The sequence below is a fragment of the Malurus melanocephalus genome, unplaced genomic scaffold (genome assembly GCF_030028575.1).
Source record: "Malurus melanocephalus ecotype Western Australia unplaced genomic scaffold, MMel_1.1 scaffold_365, whole genome shotgun sequence".
Classification (NCBI taxonomy): Eukaryota; Metazoa; Chordata; class Aves; order Passeriformes; family Maluridae; genus Malurus; species Malurus melanocephalus.
The window spans coordinates 98,574-110,677 of NW_026623597.1; the positions used below are offsets into that span (position 1 = coordinate 98,574).

At 41.9% G+C, this 12,104-nt stretch overlaps 1 protein-coding gene, 1 long non-coding RNA gene and 1 other non-coding gene across 5 annotated transcripts in view; 2 read left to right on the top strand and 1 right to left on the bottom strand.

Annotated features, from left to right (window-relative positions):
* LOC130580827 (uncharacterized) overlaps positions 1-4,117 on the bottom strand; it is a 96,076-nt gene extending 91,959 nt beyond the window's left edge. Inside the window, exon 1 of one of the 3 annotated variants that reach the window (XR_008966155.1) lies at positions 3,963-4,117. This is a non-coding gene — a long non-coding RNA (uncharacterized LOC130580827). Of the gene's footprint in view, positions 1-2,381; positions 2,403-3,423; positions 3,641-3,962 lie in introns of those variants that run through there. The other 2 variants (XR_008966156.1, XR_008966157.1) reach the window with 2 other exon arrangements.
* A 292-nt stretch (positions 4,118-4,409) lies between these two features.
* On the top strand, positions 4,410-11,157 carry LOC130580838 (serine/arginine repetitive matrix protein 1-like). Its single transcript, XM_057378592.1, has 2 exons — positions 4,410-5,059; positions 8,654-11,157. Exons 1-2 carry the CDS (start codon positions 4,593-4,595, stop codon positions 8,682-8,684), a joined length of 498 nt encoding a protein of 165 aa, XP_057234575.1. The 5' UTR covers positions 4,410-4,592; the 3' UTR covers positions 8,685-11,157.
* On the top strand, positions 8,497-8,565 carry LOC130580842 (small nucleolar RNA SNORD123). The gene has a single exon (XR_008966159.1). It is a non-coding gene; the product is annotated as a small nucleolar RNA SNORD123 (small nucleolar RNA).
* Positions 11,158-12,104: the final 947 nt, after the last annotated feature.

Genomic DNA, 12,104 nt, shown 5'->3' on the forward strand with positions numbered 1-12,104 from the left:
ATTTTTAAAAAGAATCGAAAAGGAATGAAAAGTTATATTCACTGGCTACCATGCAAGAAATTTCATAACACAGATAAGCTAATTGGAGATAAGTCTGGAAATGATAGTGCAGCTACATGGCATTTAAACTTTCTGAACAAATCATTCAAACTGTTTGCAAAGAAAGGATAATATTTGAAAAGATAAGTTTCAACAGCTGAGTTAAACTCAAGAGTTTCACTGCCAAGGCCTCAATGTGGACTACATATCAACTCCAGTTTTCTGCTACTATCAACCATCATCTCTTTCGTGAAGTTGCCTGACTTTCCAATATATACTGGCACACCAGGAAATTTCTTCCAAAATCAATCTCCCCRAATGGAATTTAATTTTATTAATATACATGGAGATAAAGAGTTGATAGTACACWGCAGATGACAGGCTTGCTGTGTACCCAAGGGAAAACACAAATTTGAGAATAGATGCATGAACAAATCCACTAAATGACAAAAGATTTGCATGCTTCATACTACGGAATATACATTCCAACAAAAACTCAAGGGGACACTAATTAGAGTGCAGTTTGGGGATCATTAACTTTGTTTACATTTGCTACCTTCCTGACAAATGTTAAGCAAACGTGCTATAGTTGGATGCAAACTGGCAAATTTCTTAAATAGTTAGATGCAAACTGGCAAATTTCTTAAATAGTTAGACGCAAACTGGCAAATTTCTTAAATAAATCATAAGACATATTACAAAGGAAAATAACTTTAAAAAAAAAAAAGAACAATTTGCCATTTTAGCAACAAAGATTTACCAGCAGACTGTACCTGAAGTGCACAGCTCGRGCTGTGGCATTCCCCAGGTGTCTGWGAGAACTGCAGATAGCAGAGTGCCACCTGCCTTTCACGGGTCACAGCTGCAGTGCTGCAGCCTGGAAATTAAATCCAGCCAATAGCTGGCAAACATACCTCAAAAGGGTCAGTTTGAAAAATGTTTATAGTGTCTGACATGAACAAAACAAAATAACAAAACAAAACAACAAAACAATAACAAAACTGAAAACACCAACGACTCATTCTTTTGACTCAGCTACAGCTTTGCAAAACACATTAGGACAGAATGAACATACAGGCTGTAACTTAACACTGTTTCCAAACAGGAATGTATGCACATGCCAAAGAGGATAAAAGGATGATAATAAAGAGAAACAGGGTGATTAGCAATAATCTGGAGAACTCTGCATTGACAAGAATGCCCATTAAACATTTGCATAAAATGATGTTACAGAAAAGGAGAAGCTCCTCAATGCTGCTTCCTCTAATTACAGCAATAGCAATACCGACTCATCTCAGGAGCCATAGTAACTTCAGAACATACATTTCCAAACATCAAGAGCATATCAAAATTTTATAAACCAGATGTTAAATCGAAAGCTAAATCATATTTCACTGCTATTCAGAAGTCTATCACCGCAATACATTAACCAATTACTAGATACTGCTTCAGATTAAGCAGCACAGTATCAGATTTCACACACCCTCCTCCCCRCTATCAACAAATAGTACTGCTAGTACACACCTACTATCAACTGATAGTAGTATCAGCTACCCACTTACGTGTCCCACAGCACAGAAATCAGACCCAGCCAACACTGCTGATAAAGCTGTTGCAGACCAGAGGGCAGAAACGGGTCTGTCTGCTCCTGCTCACCCCAGGAGCTCAGCTGCTCCCTTGGCTGAATTCCTGCACGCAACCTCCAACACAAAAGCCAAAATTTGCAGGAGACTTATGTTGTATTTCTACAGTTCATAGATTGTAGTGTAGAGTTACTCCCTGAAAAGTAATGAACTTCATTCATTGAAAATCCTGTATTTGTGCAAGACTATATCAACAGAAATCAGAATCCACATGGTTTCCCTCAGTAGCAGGGTGAAATGAAAGTGAAAAATAAACGACCACACAACTCTTCTGAAAACAGCAGTAATAGACAGTTACCACCCTCTGCATCTTTACCCAACAGAAAATGAGTACAACAAACCTGCTACAACCATGTTTATGGATCATTACAAAGTGCACAGGCACTCCTACTACATGTGAGTATTTTATGAAAACAGCATAGTTAAAGATTAAAAGAAATAAGACAATTCAGATATTAATGCCTTCAGCTTTGCCAACCAAAACAAATCTGTTACAACATCCCAAGGAATAAGCAGTGCCACTTAGAAGCAAGTGTTTCCACTACTTAATTCAAAACAACCTCTCGAACAGAGAAGTAAACTGCCACACTCCAGAGCAAAACCTTAGCTCTCAGCAGGACTCCTCACAGCTGTTCAGCATTAAAATGAGAAAATGAGACGAATTCATCAGTAAACATAATAAAGTTATATTTTCAGTACCTGCTGGAAAGTGGGAACACAGCACAAAATCCGGAAATCTACCAAAATCTTTCACCAGACTAAGCAAAGTACCCAAGGCCATACCTCAACTTTTCAAGGCAGCAATAGACTTTTGATTGAGTATGTGTCATGTATATGACATCACCAAGTTCAACAATTCTTAATAAGTCAAACTTTACTAAACTGAGTCAGCCTTATATAACAGCCAGGAGATGCTCAAACTGCTAGAAGTAAGATTTGAGTGCAATTTCCACTATGAAAAAAAGATCTATTTTACAGCACTCCAGGCTGGGCTAGCATCAAATAAGCTTTTTACACCGAAATTCAAACCAAGAGTGGTWAGCCAGCTTTCAGAAAATACGATCTTCAGATGCACTACCTTAGGGCTGCCGGAACATGCTATCACTATAACTTTAACAACATGTTTTAGTTTTAGGATATTTTTCTTAGTTGCAATCTTGCAAATTCTAACCATCTTCCCAAGGCTGCGTGTGTCTGCATGCACAAACCTCTCCTGCCAATAGACCCGTCTGCTGAAGGAACAGATGCACTGACAGCTCCCCCTAACTCCAGCTGCCCCCCAGGAATAATCCCAGGCAGATTATCGCTTGTCASTCTACAATGCACACTCAGCATCTGGAATGATACAACAAACCCTAATAGTTGTCATTGATCCGGTAAGCAATCCTCACAGAATGGTAGATTTATACAACTGACCGAGGTGTTTCCATCTGCATCGTTGCGGAATGGTAAACTCAAACTCCACAATTCAGAAAGTGCCGAAATACAGCCACACCACAAACCGAAGACAGTCCAGTTAAATAACAGCGAGAATAAAAGTACATCGGGGGTTCATACGCGAACATCGCACTGAAAAACTCCGTTTCTCAGACAACTGCCCGTGCCTTTCACGCCACTTCTGCTCTCACCAAAAGATGAGCCTGAGCAAACTTCACTTGCTGAAGTGTGACAAAACCSCTCCGAAACGTTTCGGAGCCAGCGGCTGCCTCTCCGCAGCCGGGGCTCAGCGACAGCAACGCACCTCACTCTCCGGGGTGAGAATGTGCTCCCGCAGGCGCGACCCCAAAGGCGGTGCGGGGGTCCCACTGCGCGGAGCACCCGCTGTCCGGCTTCCAGCCCCCCCGGAGGTGCGGCTGCCTGCCCGTCTGTTTTTGCTGCTCCCCAGCAAACACCACCGTATTCGGGGAGAACGGCCGCCCGTTCTGAAAGGCACGGTGGACTTTCGGGGGTGGGGCCGGGCAATGCCCGAGAAGGGCTCCGAGCGCCGGCAGCGCTCCCCGCCACCGGTCCCCCGCGGCCGCGCCGCTCCGCCTCGCCGCCGGCTCCCCCTGCCGGCACCGTGCAGCTGCGCCCGCCCGGACCCCAGCCCGCCCGGCTCCGAGCCCCCCGGGGCGCCCGGCGGAGGCAGGGGCGCAGCTCCGCGGAGCCCAGCGAGGCGGCCCCGGTGCCGGACAGGGCGGCCGGGAAGGCGCGATGCCCGCGGCGCTCCGAAAGCGCCGCCGCCCGCAGCCCGAGCCCGGCGAGGAGGGGAGGGAAGAGGAGAGGGGTCGGCAGGGTTACCTGGAGCTGCTCCCCGCAGGCGGGCGGCGGGCGGGGGCTCCGCGCCGCGCCGATCCCGCTCCCCGCCTCACGCCGCCATGGCCGCAGCCCCGCCGAGCTGCCCGCGCTCCGCTCCGCTCCGCTCGCTCCAAGTTTGCGGCGCGGCAGCTGCGTGCCTCGCCCGGCCGCCGGACCCAGCGCCCCGCCGCGGGGGCGGAGCAGCTACGGCCGCCCGGCCCCGGCGATGCGATGCGATGCGATGCGGTGTGCGGCTCGCCTCGTCCCGCAGCCGGCGCTGCCCCGGGCTGGGGCGAGCTCGCATTACTCCCTGCCCTCCCCCGCGCTCCCCCCTCCGGGCCAGCGGAGAAGTTGCAACCGGTTGAGATATTTGTCCTTGGGGTTTGGGTTTGTTTTTATTTTTATTTCCTTTTGTTCCTTAATCACCGCAGCTCCAAAAAAACATGACCTGAGGCTGCTCCTTTACCATCACATCWGAGCAGGGGCGCTCCAGCGCCGGTWCAACTAAACACAGCAAATCCTGGCGAGCTGCAGCAAGCGACGGCAGGAGGGAGAGAGGGGAGGAGGTGGGCAAGGGGCAGCTCCGCCGGTGCCGGGTCCGCAGGGGCTCCGCGGGGCTTCGGGGCTGGGGAAATGTACCWAAACCGGGGGGAATCAGACAGAGGAGGCGAAAGAGAGCCGGGCGCCAGCGACTGCCCCGGGACGGAAGGGGAACGGGAGCTCCCCAGGAGCGCCCAAGCTGCGTCCGCACCCCTCACACGCCGTGCCGCACCGGCCAGCCAGACCCCAGTGCCCCAGCCCCGACCCCCACGATCCGGCTCGGAACCGCCTCGGCAACACGAGTCCCGCACCAGCGACCCCGGCCCCTGTGCGCGGGGAAGCGCGGGGCTGACATTTCTGCCGCCACGTAAGAGCCTCCGGCGAGTCCCTCTCCGCCCCCTCCAGTCGCCTCCCTCCCCCCATGGCACGATCGACGTGTCAGCCCCAAAAGTTCATTTCCAGGCCCTGGGAGAGTCCCCTATAAAGTCCCGGTGCGATCGTGGGACAGTGAGACGTGGCACTGCGGGGCTGCAGCCGGGGCGCGCAGCCATCTCCCCCAGGTACGTGCGTTTGTATTTTCGCGCTCAGCGGGTTTGCGGCGCATGTCTTTGTGTTTTGTTGGCTCACCTGTATTAAACAAGGAGGATATTTTTGTTCATGTCTGCATTGTAATTAATTCCATCACAGTTGGGTTTTTTTTTTTCTTTTATGACAGCATTTGCGCATTTCTTCTACAAAACGCAGTTGAAATTGACTTTTGTTGTTTGCAGCAAGACCTCCATTTAGAAGACTAAAAGTAGTAGAAGTTTATTAAAACAAACAAAACTATGGAATTCATCCATGCTARAGTAATCCTGTAAAAACTAGCTAACTAAAACAGCTAACATCAAAACTTATCAGCRAGCCAAATGTTGCAAGTCCAAATTACCTTAAACTTCCAGCTCAAGGGAGAATTTCACTTTTGGCTAGGATATAAAAGAAACTTGTTCAAGTAGAAACATTAACAAAAGTTTGAAATTATCATTAAAAATTAAGTTCTGGAATTTGAAACATTCCTTCTGATTACTTGTTGGTATTAAAAAAAACCAACCCAAGTACTAAAGGCCAGACTTTTTTTTTTTTTTTTTTCATTGAAGTCATGTAACCCTGACAGTCAAGGATGTTTCCTTATTTATTACAATAGACTTTGATAAGCCACTACTGTAATGCCTGGGGTCACTTTGTTGTGTGATTTCCTTCTGATCCAGAAAATCAAAGAATTCATTTTACGTCTAAAAGTTGCCATCAAAGTATCAGATGTAAGTATCAGATATCATCAACGTGCAGATATAAGATGATTCACATATCTACTCTGTTAACTTCTCTGGAGTGTTATTAAGACATATGTCTTCACATCAACAAGTCCCACACCACACTTTTTATGTATCTCCACCTAGTACAATACATTTAGACTTTCTTTTTAAAGAGGAGATATATTTGTTTTTTCCAACTGCTGTGTAGAAAAAAAAAATCCCTATTTTATCTGTGAAAAGTAAGCACTGTGTATCCAAAACCAACTGCCAGGAAAAAAGAAACCTGTCAAAATTCTCGCTTCTGTAGTGATGTACATTGTAGCCTCTAACAATTCCTCTGCAGTTTGACTATGAAACAATAAGCATGTAAGTAAAAAGTAAACACAACCCCAAAACTCACCACATTTATATATTTATATCATACTATGATTAATGACATACAGTACATTCTAAGAAAAATTCCACTGGAATCATATTGACTCTATATCACTCCCAGAGTGAACTTTATAGCTCAGTACCAGTTTCATGGAAGAACAGTAATGATGTCAATGSTTAATTTTATTTAATTTGATTTTAAAAACTCAAGGGCAAAGATGTCTGAAACTGCCCATGAGATTAACTATGTTTGAAATGAAGGTACAAAATGTAACATTTTTAATGTTATGTGTAACTGTGCTATGTCTAAGTTACAGARTTAAACCAGATGAGTTGAGTGAGTGAGCCCAGGAATTTTAGGTGATGCAATCCCCAGATGTACCCTTGCAAGATGGTGCTGAGGGGGTTTTGTTTCTTTACAAGTTGCACAGTGGTGTCTCAATCCTAGGCTAAGCCTTGGTGTGTTATTATATCCAAAATAAATAAGGATATTCTAACATAATCCAGGAATATTATGCTAAGAGCAAGAGAGAAAGCAGCAGGAGAAGCTCTGCTATCTGATTTAAGGAAGCAAACAAAAAGAAAACACTCAGAAGACCAAGTCCATCCCATCCAGCTTTTCTTCCAGTATAGAGCTCATTCTCCTCCTCTGTCTTGTATTTTCCTGGCATTATATTTCTCACTGTTAGTAATTTTTGATCTCTCCTTCCAGCAAAATAGAGCCCAGCATATTRAGGGGTGGCAGCATGTGAAAGCAGTAAAGATACTGCAGTTGGAAGAGGAAAGGCTGCACAGCACCTTCAGGCTGTTGGCCAGTTTGGTGGGAAGCCAGATTTCAGCTCATTCCTGTGGTGGCAGGATATAAGGAGTGTTAGAAAATAGGGAAGGGGGTGGATTTCCATCTGTTTAGGTGGGAAAGTCAYGGTGTGAGGGAAAGCCTGTCTTCACATTGCCCATCAAAAGCACCTTGGATAGTAAGCATCTCTTACACCATTTAGAAAAACAAAGTCAGACACAGGAAACTGAAAGTTTAAATTGTGTTAAAAAATAAAAAAAAAATAGAAAAGTAAGAGTAAAACTGAATCTTGAGTTATGCTTCCATCACAGGGAAAGGACTTTGCTTGCTTCACAATCTCTGAGTTCAAAGTCTTTATTACCACTGCCTGTWGCTTTTTCCAGACCATTGAAAACATTAGTCATTTTTGTTTAATTCATGAGAAACAGGCAGAGGAAAACTTTGAAGTCTCACAGTTAATTGCCTACTTTTTGTTTTTTTAACCACATCATTTATTACTTAGGAGAAATCCTGCTGGTCACCAGAGCCTTTCCAGAGCAGACCAGGCAGGAGAATAGTGCATGCAAACAAGATTCCTTTCCTGAGCTAATTCTAAAGAACAGAGAGTTTGTGCAGYCTGGTGTCTTGAAGTTACCTTACTTACATGGCACTGTTGAAATACCTAATCATCAGGTCTACATTGCTGTTTCTTCCTTCTTTCCCACTGAGTTCCATGGAGGTATTTTCCCTGCTGCACTTGAGTTAAGCGAGCCCTTAGCATTCCTGCCTGCATTGAGCAACCTCATCTTCCAAAGCTGGTTCATTGCAAGTCTGCCATATTTAAATACCAGGGACTTGCAGTGTTGCTCTACATAAAAATAGGAATGACATCTTCATCCCAGGAAAGATTCAATTTTGCCATCCTCATCCTCAGATGGGTCTGATAGGGAAGTACATTGTTAAACAACAGGCCAGGAAAGGCTGTAGCTATGTGTGCCCAGTAGCAGACACAGCACAAGGTCAGACTGAGCATAATTTGAATTTTCTTAGCAAAAGACACCATTGYAATACTTGATTTAAGTCAGAGGAAAATAAATATCAATAATTACAAGCTTTGCTGTTTCTTGTTAAATTATTGTCTCATTTTATGTGCTGTAGTTAAAGGCTAAACTGGCTGGTCTTCATAATATCTATGAATCAGGAAAAGCTAGATGARAGTCTAAAACTTGGCTTTTGAGAACTATAAATCCTTCTGATGGGTTTATATTTACCATTTGTGATCAAAAGATAATAAAGTAATATGTCTCATGGAGTTTCCATTATTAAGACTCTTTATAAACAAAATGGTTTATTTTTATGAATGCATAAGATATTTTTATCACACCTAGAATATAAATATATGCATACTTACATTTATAAGTCTTGAGCTGATTTTCATTAATTGCTGCTTTCTTTTCCTTAGAGTCTCTGACGGATAAGGAAGTTAAAGGAGTTATTATATGAGTTCTAAATAAGGTTCATCTAACTTTAAGTCCCTAAAAATAGTTATATATTTGGTGAAAATGATGACTTCTTGGGTACTGATTCATGTGATCTGAAAATGCCATCCATTTCCTGATTCACCTTCATATCTCCTCCAGGAAAAAAATAATATTTTACAATGAATAACGTCAGTCAAACAATTTTTATGTGTGTGTTTTTCTATCTTTCAGCCAATTCCCTGAACTGATACTTTCAAAATGAAGAGGAAGATCGGAGTGAGAATGAAGAATGCCTTGGAGAAATCCAGTCATAAAGTCTGAGGAGTACAAATAATAGGAAATATTAATAACTCTGGTTTCTTACATAGGTCAGAATTTAGACTGAAATGATATAATGTTACAAACTTAAGACATAAGGGCTATTAAATTTGAATCAAGATTCACAGATTTTTAATAATAAAATGAAAATATTTGCTTTTCCCCCTCTACTTTGGGTGGTAATATATTCTGCTGCCTTACACAACTTTCTTATATAGACTAATTTAAATTTTCATTTTTTTGGAAATTAGCCCCAAGACACCTTTTCAAACTAAGCCAGGGTATATATTAGCAATTGCTGCTTTCTGTCTGCTTGTCCCTAATCATTAATAGTGAATTTCTGTATTACTACATCACCCAGCAGAACAAATGGAATTTAGATAGAAAGCACATAGAGCATATATATGTATGACTTTATCACTGCCAAAAGGTCTAAAATGCAGGATATAGAGTTCATCTAGATTTCAGTTTTGGTCTGTCCTTTTGGGAGATGTGTGGGTAGAGAGGATACTTTGTATAACTTCTGCTTCCATAGAATTAGACCATCACAATTTCTAAAAGTAATTTTAACCAGCTGTAGAGTTCTCATAACTTGGACAACATTTCTGTGGAGTTGTCTGTGCACAAGAATTTAATAGTAAATTCTCAAAGTAGGCCAACATCTTTTAAAAGTGACTTTTAAAACAACTTTTAAAAAGTGGTATATCTAAATTAGCGCAAAACCCTGTATGAACCTTCTCATTTTGTTTTGAGGTATCTTAAATCCACTAAAAATGCACATAAATTMAATAGAAATTAACAAGAATAAGACTAATCAGTAACTGTCTTTAATGAGAGTTCATTTGCCCCTTTAGTTAGGCAGAGAGAGCACATTTACGTGACCAAGATCTCACTTGCTCTCTGCCTTTTCACTCTTAGACTGACAGTGAGCATAATAAGGCAGATGTACTTGTCAAGAGGGTTTTTGTGCGAAAGGAGTCAGCAGCTTAACAAGATGCGTGACATATTGTAAGCATTTTTCTATTTTTCCAGCCATGCACTGCCTATCAGATCATTTGATAGCAGGGATAAAAGTTACAAGTCCAGTTCAAGTGACATTTTCCTCAGCTACTCCTACACTGTATTCAGTTGCCTGTTAGGCAGCTTTGGAAGCCAGTTTTTGTAATCTGGAATTGTCAAAAAGCAAAACACTTAACAACTTGAAAATGGCTATAGAAGCAGGAGTAGACAAAGACAAAAGAGAAAATAAACTAAAGCCAGTGAGTGCTTGTTACTGAGAAATAAAAATATGTAACCCACACACACACTCTGCAAACCCTAMTGAATTTGGTTACTTTGATGATTTTACTCAGCACCTTCCTCACAGTCTGGTCTTCTGTTTTGTTTTTGGTTTAACTTAGGTCAGACTAGAGCAATGAGTGTATAAAGAGATACCTATGTCTTTCTCAACTTGAAAGAAAGCCCAGCCCACAGTTCTGCATAGTTTCAGTGCAATTTGGTTTTCACTTGTGAATTTAGCAAGTGTCATTTTTTTTAATGTGTTTCAAATGTTGCCTATAGCAGTACCAAAAATCTGTCAAAAATCTGTGTTGAGCTGAACTCTCTGCTGTCAAAATTTTAGCYTTCATTAAGTCCTCTGTCCCAAAGTGATCCCCAAACCAGAGATCCCACCATTTCCCAAACATAATTGAGCTTTGCTGGCAAAGTGCATCCATTTATTGCAGGCAGTCCATTTGAAAGTTCGCAGCTATTTTCTACTGAGAAATGTTTTTCTCATTCCAATATATATGTATAAATATATATAAATATATAAAAATATATAAATATATATATATTAGCCTGCATTGTGACATTGTCAGTTCAGCGTATAAGCAAGGTTATATTCCTTAAAAAGCAAAATAAGCAAAAGTTGGAAGCAGTAGCTCTACAGGAAAATGGAAATAGGATCACTTGCTGAGGTTTAAAATTGGAAATAAATTTAAGCCCAGGAAGGAGGGAGTGGTGGGTGTTTTTAGGATTTATTTTACTTCTGATCATCCTACTCTTGTTTTTCTTGGTAAAAATAAGTAATAAATAATAAGTTCAGTTAATTTCCCAAAGTTGTGTTACCTGTGTTTTGCCTATGATGATAACGAGTGAGTGATCTCTCCCTGTCCTTATCTCGACCCATGAGCCTTATCTCAGCCCATATAATCTTCACTCATACTCTTTTTCCCCTGCCCACCTGAGGAGGGGAGTGACAGAGTGGCTTTGGTGGGTACTCAGTGTCTAGCCAGGGCCATATCACCCTCYATTATTACCTAATATTTGAGTGCTTGACTTATTGCTCTTAGCAACAATTAGCATTCTGTACAGCGTAAGTTCAGTTATTAAATCTGTAACCTTCTTATTCCTTTCCATAGCCTGAAAACATTGTAGTTATCGAAATTATTTAAATCAGAAATATAATGTTCAAAATATTTTAAATTTTTCCTTTATGTTTTGCATAATTAAAACTGCTTTATTAAAAGTATTGCATAATAATTATTTGGTTGGACACACTGAAAACTTGTAAGAGATTTTGTTTCAGATGGGAGCCTAGAGCCCGGAGTCGGCTCTAGGAAGCCAGAATTTGATTTTTGAAACCTGAAGTTTCCTATATAAGCCTCATTGCAGATCACTCAAGCAGGAGGAGGGATGTGCAGACATGCTATTGAAGGCAAAAAGCCMCTTTTTTGCATTTAGGTCCAGCTCCAATTTGATTGCTAAGGGTTTTTACTATTTAAGACTTGGGGGTTCATTAAAGACTCAAATTGAGAGGAAGGACACCAAAACCCCTGTTAGCCTTCTAAGTCCACTGTCATGCTTTAAATATTACCAGRAGACACCAAAAGGAGACCAAGGGCTAATGTCTACACACCCTGAAGTGCTTCTCTTGTCTCGTGGACATTCTCAATCCAGAACAGAAGCTGAGAGCTTTCAGTGGGGTTGGTGTGTGCACTGATGCTGCCATGTAAACAAAATAAGGCTGTTCACTGTTTGTCCTTCCATCAGCCATATGTTTACAAAGAATTTAAAGGCTAAACCTTTAAAAATAGTTGTAGCACGGCAAAACTGTTACTGAAATAATGTGCATTCAAATGTCAGTTTTCAATCGGGTTTATCAGCTGGGGTAGAGATTATCATTAAAAAGACAGGAGTGAGGAAAGGAGCAAAACACAGGTGCTACATGCATAATGCTGTCTTTTTTTGTAATAATCACTTCCTTGTACTATTCAAATGAAGGCACTGATAATAAGACTCAGTCAAAAAATGGAAGAAATTACTTGAATTATCTCAGGAGAAAAAAAAGGRGAAAAAATAACATTCATCCAAMCCCAAAACC